The following is a 10,613-nucleotide window of genomic DNA, read 5'->3' as shown; positions in this document are numbered from 1 at the left end:
GCCCTTCACCCTGCCCAAGCCCAAATCCTGCTCGTGGCCGCCCCTCTTGACATCCCTGGAGCCATTCGGGACCGAACCCCAGTCCTGCCCGGTGATGGGATGAGGGATCTTTACCCAATGCCCCTCACAAGGAGTTATAGGCAGCTCTGCTCCAGTAGCTTCCCTGAGCAGGGCAAGCAAAGTCAAAGTGAGAAAAATCATTCCCCAACCCCTGCCAGTCCCCCACGGTCCCCAGCTCTCTGCACAGGGAATCCACTCCCAGGGCTCACTCCAGGCTCTCACTTCACCCCTGCAGATAATCAGCTCCAAACGCTCCCAGCTGTTGACCTCAGCCTTGCTCTTAAGCTCAAATAATAACAATTCCTAAACTTAATTTGTTTTTCTTTCTGCCCAGAAAGAGCCTCACACCCTGCTGGGAGCGGAAAAGAGATTTGTTATCAGCTCCCATTATCTCCCTGACCCAGAGAGGCTGCCCCAAATAATGACTTCGATGAGAACAGAGAGAGGCAATACTCAGTTTTATTGTTTTGGGAGACTATTTTGAAGTTCAAGTGGAAATAAGCTTCAAACAAACCAGTCATTCCTGGAATCCCTTCAAAGTTTAGGAATAGTATTCCCCAATTTACTGTTCCCACTGAAAACACCCCACACCATGTGCCACTCACCCACTCCCCCCACTGCTCCTGCAGAAGGATGGAGAGAATAGGAGGCACAAAAAGGTAAACCCTGCCCTGGCTGGAACCAGGAAAACACCCCAAAATCAACTCCTGCAAATAAACTAATTTTTAAAAAATCAAAAGAAAACAGAGGGAGAAACCAAATTAGGACTGTTTTTATCATGACTACATAAACTACTAGAAGTTCCAGAAGTAGAATTATACCCCCTATTCCTTACCTCGTTGTGTTAAAATAACTGGGCATTCCAAAAATCCTTTCAGTATGTTCACTGACTTCAAAAGTTGTGGCAACATGGGGAGGATGAAGTATCAAACTTGCATATCTCTTGCCTGCCATCTACTATGACGGGCATCAAAAAGTGCTCTAGGACTTTTTAGCATATATTACATGATATTCAGTGAGGAGTTTCAAAGGGGAGAAAAAAGGAATGCTCTGCTATCACCAAACAAGAGCATTTCAAGCTCTTCAAAGAGTGTATCAAGTGAGACTTGGGTCTCTCTAGAGCATCATTCTAAGTTGATACAAGGTGGAAGACATGAGAAGCCACATCTTGCAGCTCTGCAGGTTCCTCCTGACAACCAGTGCAATTCTGAACTGCAGGCAGGCCCTGCTCTGCCAGAACCCTTCAGGCACCAGAGGTCACAGCAACACCACGTAGGGAAGTCTTCAAACCAGATCACAGTCCAGAAAGCAGGCACAAGCTTCAGCTTTATTGTTGTCCAAGCCATGGTCATCTTTGTAAAGGAATGATATTGCAGCTGAAAAAGAAGAGGGTAGAAAGAAATAATAAATTTCCTTTCTCAAACAGGAATAGAAGACTGACATGGGATGGATCAGACCAACCACAACCCTCCTCCACTGGTTTCCTCTACCAGACAAACCAGCCACTGAGACCTTTCTCCCTGTGCTCGTGTTTGATGGAACTCGATTTCCTGTGTCCCTGTGCAGAACCAGCAGCCTCCAACTCCCTGTGAGGTCTGTCACAGTGGGCAGTGACACAGCCTGGGCTGGCCCTGCCCAGGAAACCTGCCCTGAGCTGCTGAAAGCCTCTCCCTTTGCAGCAAGTGAAACATCAGCTCACCCCAGGAGGCCCTTCCCAGCCCAGCGCTTTGGAGTCAGCCCCACGTGCACCCTTCTGCCACCACGGATCACAGTCACACTCAGGGGTCTCTGAAAGAGAGGAAAAAATAAAATATTAACCAAAATATTTCGCTTTTCCATCACAAAATCAACTCTCTTCCTTCTTTTGCTGAAGCACCAGAACATTAGGCCCAAGGAACTGCTCTGCAGCAGTGCCCATTTCCACTCCTGTGGCTGTAACTGAAAGAACAGAATGTTTTGTGTGAAGTCATCTCCTCACTTCCACCACCAAGCACTTCATGGTTGTGGCAGCTTCTCTGCCAGTCCATGAGGGTGGCACAGCAATGCTACTGCAGAGAGTCCCCAGGGAGAACAAACAACATGATGCTCACAGCAAAGAGCACACACCTGTCAGCCCTTCTATTCATGAGCAAATAGCTCAATGCTGTGAGAGAACAAGGCTACAACAGCATAGACTGAATCTGACACTGTTTCTGACACAGAAATGATGATTCCAGAGATCCAAGTTCCATAGAAAAAGCTGTGGCTAACAGAGACAGGCAAGAGAATGCAGTCACAGCAGGAATGAGCTCACCCCCTCACTGTGCTGCACCACCGTGGCGATGTTCTGTAGGTTCTGGAAGTTGTTTGCATTTACAGATCCAAACTCCACAATCTCATCATCAACTTGAAGTCCCTGGACAGGGAGATAAGAGAGATGAGCATCTGCATTCCTCAAAGACATAACATCACAGCGGCATCACCCTTCACCCAGCCACAGGGAGAGATATGCTACAACACTTCTCACACTCAGGCAAGTGAACATCACCACACCCTCTCCATGGCCATAGGGAAAGGTGAGTGTTCATTCCTCGGTTCTGTTTCATGGGAAGAGAAATGCTGAGCCTGGAGTGGTCAGTGAGGTGTGGGAGGAGCTGTGTGCTGCCAGGATACACCATAGAGAACACCCCATTAAAAAAAGGGGGTAACACCCTAATCAAGCCCCAGCTTATTAACACTTATTATCATTTATTAACAAGACACAAAGGGAGCCCTGTCTGAGCTGATGGCTCCAGACCAGGCCTTCCCCAGGAGCTGTGCCTGACGTACCGAGATGCTGGCAGGGGAGCCGGGGCTCACGGCGTTCACCTTGGCAAAGGCCTGGGCCAGGCTCTGGCTCTGCCTCATGGCCTCAGCCATGGCCTCTGCCTCATCCTTGGCGTGCTTCTCCTTCTCCCGGGCATGCAGCTTGTGCAGAGCTTCCTCCACCTGCTTCATCAGGGCCTTGTGATCGTTCTGCAAACCTGTGGGTGACACCGTGAGCACAAGGGAGCTGGAGAGGCTTCCCCCAAGCCGACATGCACAGCAGCCCTGGCTGTCTCTGATCTCAGCAAAACCTCTGCTCCATCTGCTGGGGCCTGCTGCCAGCCCGGCAGATGTTTATCAGTAAAAGTCAGAGAAAACCACCCCATGAATTTTGGTAAACATGCAAAGGTGGCAGGCTGGGAGGCCCGTGATCCTTAGAACTCAGCGAGCAGCTCAAGTCTTCTTTCCATTAAGTCACCTACTGTTATATATGAAGAGAAAAACCCATCCTGAAAGTCAGGGCACTGGAAAAACCTGGGATAAAATAAATGCCAAGCTGTTTCCTACCCGAATTTTATTCTACAAACAGCACAGAAAAGCTTTGTTGTGTTCCTAAGATCCCAAACAGCTGCGCAGCAGTGGCAGAATTTCAGTGCCGCTGCAGCAACACGTGGACAAAAGCATTTTACTGACTCAGCTCCGAGCACTGAGCGGAACCCCTGGGAAACAGGCTCAGCGCAGGGCTCGGGTTCTGAGCAATTACAACCAGCGAGATGGGATTTCAGAGAATCCCGCGGTGCTGTTCCCGGGCAGAGGCCGCGTTTTCCCCGCACATCCCGGTTTCGCTGGCTCATCCCGGGGAATGGGGCCGCGGCCCGGCCCCGCCAAGGCCCCGGTTCCCGTTCCCGGCCCGGTTCCCGTTCCCGCCCGGCCCCGTTCCCGGCTCACAGATGATGTTGTGCCGGGCGGTGCGCACTTGGTACACGTCGATGTCAGCGCGGGGGAAGCCCTCGGCGTCCACCAGCGGCTCGTGCATCCCGACGCCCTTTTGCTGTGAGGAAAGAGGCTGCGGTTGGGAGGGGGCCGGGCCCGCACGGCGCCCCCCGGCCCGGCCCGGCCCGGCACTGACCCCCTCCAGCAGCTCGTAGCACGCCTTGATCTGCGCCTCGATCTCGTCCTTGCGCCGCACCAGCTGCTGGACATCACTGACGGTGACGGGGCGGCCCCCGGCGGGATCCGCCATGGCCGCGGCCGGACGGGAGCCGGGACGGGCGGGGGCGGGGCCGGGACGGGAACGCCCGGGGGCGGGGCCACTGCAGGGGCGGGGCCAGCGCCGGGGGCGGGGCCGGGAGTGACACGGCAGCGACACAGCGGTGGCGATAACGGGGTGGCACAGCAGTGCCACCGTCAGTGAAAGACACAGCTTTGGTGGTGACATGGGGTGGCGCAGCAGTGTCACCATCACTGAGTTACACAGCGTTGATGGTGACATGCGGTGGCACAGCGGTGTCACCATCACCGGGTGACACAGCCGTGGTGTACCGTGTTATGAGCCTGTCCCTGCTGCTGGCCCCTCTCCAGTCTGTGCCCCAGCACAGTTGGCAGGTGCTGCATGGTATCCATGTCCCAGCAGTGTGGCAGCAGGGGACAGCCCCACCGCGGGACCCCCACCTGTCCCCCGTGCCACTGGCACCCCCAAAGCCCCTGTGCTCATCCTCCCTGGCCTTGCTGGTGGCTCAGCCGTCCCACACTCCCGGTCAGGTGGCGTTTGTGCACTGGTGTCGCCCCAGCAGGGCCATCTCTTGCCCCCTCCTCCTGCTGTCCCACATTTTGGGGTCCCTGCAGCGCTGGGCTCACCGGGGCTGGAGATGGCCCCCAGCCGGGCTCTGCGGGCTGTCCTGGCTCAGCGCTGGCCAGGATGACATGTCCCCAGGGCGGGGGCAATGTCCCCAGGGCCAACGGGGGATGTGCTGCCCGAATTGCGCCACCCCTGTGGCCCCGGCACACTCGGGGCAGGGGTTTGGCTGTGGGGTCAGCAGGGTCCCAGCCCTCCCAAGCCTCACGTGCTGCAGCCACCCTCGCCACCCTCCGCGTTCAGCCCGCGGTGCCACCGCCGGGACCCCGTGACACGGCCCCGGTGCCAGGCTGGGGCAGCTCCGGCCCAGAGCAAACACATCCCTGGGTTGGTGGGGGCAGAAGGTGGGGCCGAGGAGGAGCCTCCCCCTCCCGCTGTTATATTGGAAGCCTTCCCGTTGTCGAGCTCTCTTTGCTCCTGTCACATCGCCTGGTCACAAAAATGGTGAGGGGCAGCAGATGGGAATTAATTCAAACCTCCGGGGCTCCTTGGGAGGTTTAAGCTCTGCTTGAATTGGGATTTTCCAGTTGCTGTGCTGGAAGTGGCACAGCAGAGCTGTTCCTCACAGCCTGACCTTTGGATTCAGCTCCCTGGGGGCTGCTCTACCTGCCTGTCCCATTAATGTCTCTCTTTTCTCATTCTCTTTCAGACGTCCTACACAGACAAGGGAGAAAAGGTAAGAGTCGTGTCCCTGTCCTGCCCCTCTGCCTGGTGTGAAACATCAGTCATGTTAGTGCAGATTATATCCATTCCTTGATTACCTGTTGAAATCAGGAGTAAAACTGCTATGGCTGGGCCACACAAGATCCTCATTGTAAATTAGTATTAGTATTAGTATTAATCATTGAAATTTCTGGTTTGGGAGGAGAGTGGCAAACAGGACATGATGGATATTTCTCAGTCAAACCAAGCTTTAAGCAGCATTTATTTCCAAAATGGGCTGTGGTGGGGAACAGAGCAAACGGGGATCTGTCCTGGCTCTGGTGGTTGTGTAAGAGCTTTTGTGGAAGAATTAATCTTTAACACAGCAAGGTTTGCAGGTGGACAGCCACTTGTGGGGGGCACTGGGAGAACTGGGAGTGTGGCTGTGGGCAAAGACAAATCAGTGGTTTGTACCTTCCTGCAGTGCAGGATCGTGTGGGACTTGACTGTAAAACATTTTGGAAAATCACCATTTGGGGGCTGTTCCACCCAGTTAATTCAGATGCATTTGCAGGAGATGCATTTTCAGTGTCATAGCTGCTGCTTCTCTCTGCTCCAGAGCTGAGCTGCAGGAAAGGCAGCAGCAGCAGCTTTCAGCCCCGTTTTCCCTTCCTTGTAGCCCCAACGAGGCCGCTTCATCCATTTCCACTCCATCACCTTCTGGGTCGGCAATGCCAAGCAGGTGAGAGGCGGCGGCCGCCAGGCACGTGTGTGAGGGGACAGCTGTGCCAGGGGACATCTGTGCCAGGGGACAGCTGTGCCAGGGGACCCCTGAGCCAGGGGACAGCTGAGCCAGGGGACACCTCCCACAGGACAGCCCGGCGCTGCGGGCATTGGCTGCCGGGGGGGCGGTGGCTGATCCGCAGCCCCGGCCGGGATGTGCCGCTGTCCCCGAGCCCGGCCCTGGCCTTGGTGGCCCTTGCGCAAGGGGGGGCGGCTGCCGGGGGCGTGCGCAGGTCGTGGGACATGAACCAGCGCACGGGGCCGGGCTGTGCTGCCACTAGCCTGCTGGTGCTGTGCTCCATCCCTTGCCCTGGGCGACATAAACACCCCCCTGCTTCACACCCGAGCTGCTTTTCACCCAGCCTTGCAGAACGGGACACACAGAAATGTTTCCTGCCCCGTGGCAGCCCTCACAGAAGGCTCTGGAGGCAGCACTTCCCACTGAATCTGGGCTTTTTCCTCAATCCCAGCCCTTTCTTGCCTCTGTTGCCCCTGGGCTGCTGGAGGAGGCAGAGAAGCCGCTGCCTGTTGTCACACACACACACAGGGCAAGTGTGACTTGCACCTGCCGTGGTGGCTGCTCCCCAAGGCCTGTGGGCCACCAGCACTGCAGCTTCAGCCAGAGGGACTCTTCCCTGCCCACAGGCTGCATCCTACTACTGCAACAAGCTGGGCTTCGAGGAGCTGGCGTACCGGGGGCTGGAGACCGGCAGCAGGGAGGTGGTGTCACATGCTGTCAAGCAGGACAAGGTAAGGGAGGCCCTGGCAGGGCAGGGAAAGGTGAGGTGGTGTCAGACATGAGGGTGATGCCAAACCCACCGTGAAAACCATCACCCTCCTCAGAGGCTCCATCCTCAGCTCTCCTCCTCTTCCTCGGCAGATCGTGTTTGTTTTCTCATCCGCTCTGAACCCCGGGAATGAGGGTAGGTGTCTGGGGGGGTGGGGTGGGAAATGGCCCTGGCAGAGCAGAGCAGTCCTGCTCATGCCTGTGGCTGCTCCTGCTCCGGGCAGAGATGGGGGAGCACCTGGTGAAGCACGGCGATGGCGTGAAGGACGTCGCCTTCGCAGTGGAGGACTGTGACTTCATCGTGCAGGTGGGCAGCCCCTCCACCCCCTCCCACAGAGCCCCAGAAAGGTGAGGGAGGCACGGAGGGCCTGGGGATGTCTCCCCCTGGCCCAGGGGAGCTGTGGCAGGATGGGATCTCTCTCCTTCTGCCCAGAAAGCCAAGGAGCGCGGTGCTGTGGTGGTGAAGGAGCCGTGGGTGGAGCAGGACAAATTTGGGAAGGTGAAGTTTGCAGTGATCCAGACGGTGAGTGGCAGGGCAGGGCAGGGCCATGGGGCTGGCTGCAGCTGGGAGCCCCCACATAAACAAACACAACCATTTTCCACCCTCTCAGTATGGTGACACCACCCACACCTTAATAGAAAACATCAACTACAAGGGCCTGTTCCTCCCTGGGTACCACCCTCCCCTCTTCAAGGACCCCCTGCTGCCCAAGCTGTGAGTACTTTCCAGAGGGTCCTGCCTGGTTCTTTGTTCTGGTGGGATGTCCCACAAGGAGCTGGACAGGTCCCCACTGCCTTGCCCTGGGGCTCCCTGAGCTGTGGGGTACCTCTGAGCCTGGCTGAGACCCTCCTTGGCTCCCCTCACAGACCAAGCACCAAGCTCAGCTTTGTTGATCACGTTGTGGGGAACCAGCCTGACCTCCAGATGGTCCCAGTTGCAGACTGGTAAGATGGGGAGAGCTGGTGGGAGGTGGAATGGAGCTCTGCTGCTCCTGACAGGGGTGGCTGATGGAGCCAGAGCAGAGCTTCATTGCTGTGGGGATGGAGCAAGGGCTCAATTGTGCCCCCTGTGACCTGGGCAGGTACCAGAAGAACCTGCTCTTCCACCGCTTCTGGTCAGTGGATGACAAGCAGCTGCACACCGAGTTCAGTGCCCTGCGCTCCATCGTGGTCACCAACTATGAGGAGACCATTAAGATGCCCATCAATGAGCCAGCACCTGGCAAGAAGAAATCCCAGATTCAGGTGAGTGGACACTGGTGGTTGAACCATCTGGCTGCCTCCACTCCCAGGGGAATCTTGGTGAAGGAAAAGGGACCAAGGGTCAGTGATTTGGAGCCAGAGCAGACCTGCTGTGCTAAAGTGGCTGCTAGAAATCAATCCTGGCTCTGATAAACCCTGGGGGAGCTGCTGTTTACCCCAATCTCCCCAACAGTGTCTTTGTTGTTCCATGGTGCCCCTGGGCTGATCTTTCCTGCTTATTTATAAGCCCACACCAATCCACAGTGGCTGTGCTGTCACTGCCATGGTGACATCTTTTCCCTGCAGGAATACATTGATTACTACGGAGGGGCTGGAGTCCAGCACATCGCACTGAACACCCCTGACATCATCACAGCAGTGAGTGCAGCCCTGGGACCCTCTGCCCTGGGACCCCCCTGCCCCAGCTCTGGGCACAGTGCTTGTCACAGGGTGGACCATGACCCTGTCAGGGTACAAGGACACAGAGCACAAGGGCTTTGTGGTTGTTTTACAACCAGGATTAACTGCTCAGGGAGTCACTGCAAAGGGACCTGCCTGCACCTGTGAGCTGCCTGTCCCTCCAGCTTAAAGCAACTGGGGTCTGCAGGGCCCTTGGTGGCACCTTTGTCCTTGTAGGGTGCTTGGTGGGACTTGGGCAGCCCAGGCCGCCAGGCTGAGCCCCACAGCCCATCACCCACCTTCAACTGGGGCAGGGACAGGTCTGGGTTGAGCCCAGCTGCTGATGAGCACCCAGCTTTGGGCTCCTCTCCAGACCAAAGAGCCTCCAGAGGTATCAGATCAGAGCAGGACAAATGATCCTTGCACAGCTCTCTGCAGTGCCTGGGAAGGGCACCTTGGGCCTGCCCTTTCCTGGTGCAAAGTGAAATGATGAGCCAGGTTCTCATGCTTGGGGTTGGCCAATGCCATGGGAAAGCATCTGTGTCCTGACACTGCATCCCAGGAAATGCTCCTGGCACAGACCCCTCCCAGACTGAGCCCTGCTGGGTCTCCCCTGCCTTGCAGATCACCAACCTGAAGCAGAGGGGCATGCAGTTCATGGATGTGCCCTCCAGCTACTACCAGATGCTGCGGGAGAGGCTCAAAACTGCCAAAATCAAAGTGAAGGAGAACATTGACAAGCTGGCGGTGAGTCAGAGAGGGACAAGGCTGCCCAGGGCTGGAGCAGCTCCCCAAGTGCTTTGCAGGGATGTGAGTGACACAGAGAGCTCCACTTGCTCCTCTGTGGGTCTTGGAGCTGTCACCTCATTTCTTTTCTCCAGGAACTGAAAATCCTGGTGGATTTTGATGAAAAAGGCTACTTGCTCCAGATCTTCACCAAACCAGTTCAAGACAGACCCACGGTGTTTCTGGAGGTGATCCAGAGGCACAACCACCAGGTTGGTTTGAGGATCTCCTGCTGATCCTGGCCATGAGCCCTCAGGGCCACCAAGCCCTGGGTAACACTGCTGTCTCCTCAGGGCTTTGGTGCTGGGAACTTCAAGTCTCTGTTTGAAGCCATAGAAATGGATCAGGATGCCAGAGGAAACCTGACAGTCCTGGAGCCCAACGGGGAGACCAAGCGGATGTAGAGGATGGCAGCAGGTGCCACCTTCATCCCTAAGGAGCTGAATCCTAAATGAACTGGGAAACACACAGTGTTTTGGTAAATAACCCAGACTTGAGTGCCACAAAGGCAGGGAAGCCACTGCCAAGCTGGACAATGTGACAGGACCCAACACCTCTCCCAGCCCAGCCCTGGCACTGCCCTTCGGTGACTTCCTGGGAAACGGGGTGTGGGAAATAGCAAACACACTCTCAAAAAGCAGCTTAATCTGATCCAAACCATGGAATTCTTAACAAAGGGCAGATTTAAGACATACAGCTACAGAGGAAGACAGAAGAAACAACTGGGAGTGCTCAAATTTAGTCTATCCAAAGTTTTAATTTTAGCTACACAGGAAGCTGCGAAAGCACGGAGGCGTTTGCCTCTCTGCTCATCTCCTTTTGTAAGATTTTGGTTTAATTGCTTTTAGACTCAATCTTGACTTTGAATTTGCTGAGAATAAACATGGTTTTAGGGTAGCTCCAACACTCTGGAATGAGAATTAATTGTATTTACATATTTCAGCCCTCCCAAGGCAATACAGCCTTGCTGTAATACCTGTAAATTCCTGCATTAATGATGGGTTGGGGTTTCTCCCCTGTTCCAAGCAGTAATTGCTGCCACTGGCAGTGATTCCTTGGCTCACATCCTGGCTGCCTGTGCAAAGTCCCCTCTGGGTGTTGCTCTGGTGTTGTCACTGTCCTTTGCACGGGGAATTCTCCCCAGCACAATAAATCCCTTTTCTGACACGTGTGCCCTGAGCAGTCCCTGTGCTCCCGGGGGCTGCAGATCCAGCACTCCCTGTCACAACCCTCAGCCCAGCTGCTGCTGGAGGACACCCTGGGCTCTCCCCAGTG

At 55.6% G+C, this 10,613-nt stretch overlaps 2 protein-coding genes across 2 annotated transcripts; one reads left to right on the top strand and one right to left on the bottom strand.

The window, feature by feature from the left end:
* Positions 1-501: 501 nt before the first annotated feature.
* PSMD9 (proteasome 26S subunit, non-ATPase 9) lies at positions 502-4,144 on the bottom strand. Its single transcript, XM_056504636.1, has 6 exons — positions 3,974-4,144; positions 3,793-3,895; positions 2,869-3,062; positions 2,354-2,455; positions 1,760-1,848; positions 502-1,436 (listed from the first exon to the last, which is right to left on the bottom strand). The coding sequence occupies exons 1-6, from the start codon at positions 4,085-4,087 to the stop codon at positions 1,409-1,411; spliced, it is 630 nt and encodes a 209-aa protein (XP_056360611.1). The 5' UTR covers positions 4,088-4,144; the 3' UTR covers positions 502-1,408.
* Positions 4,145-4,832: 688 nt separating this feature from the next.
* Positions 4,833-10,242, top strand: HPD (4-hydroxyphenylpyruvate dioxygenase). The gene is made up of 14 exons (XM_056504628.1): positions 4,833-5,143; positions 5,349-5,375; positions 6,021-6,083; positions 6,770-6,874; positions 7,005-7,047; positions 7,136-7,218; positions 7,345-7,434; positions 7,523-7,626; positions 7,779-7,856; positions 7,994-8,156; positions 8,460-8,531; positions 9,177-9,299; positions 9,434-9,550; positions 9,632-10,242. Exons 1-14 carry the CDS (start codon positions 5,141-5,143, stop codon positions 9,740-9,742), a joined length of 1,182 nt encoding a protein of 393 aa, XP_056360603.1. The 5' UTR covers positions 4,833-5,140; the 3' UTR covers positions 9,743-10,242.
* Positions 10,243-10,613: the final 371 nt, after the last annotated feature.

This window comes from Oenanthe melanoleuca, chromosome 15 (genome assembly GCF_029582105.1).
Source record: "Oenanthe melanoleuca isolate GR-GAL-2019-014 chromosome 15, OMel1.0, whole genome shotgun sequence".
Taxonomy (NCBI): domain Eukaryota; kingdom Metazoa; phylum Chordata; class Aves; order Passeriformes; family Muscicapidae; genus Oenanthe; species Oenanthe melanoleuca.
This window is presented reverse-complemented; position numbering and strand designations above follow the sequence as displayed.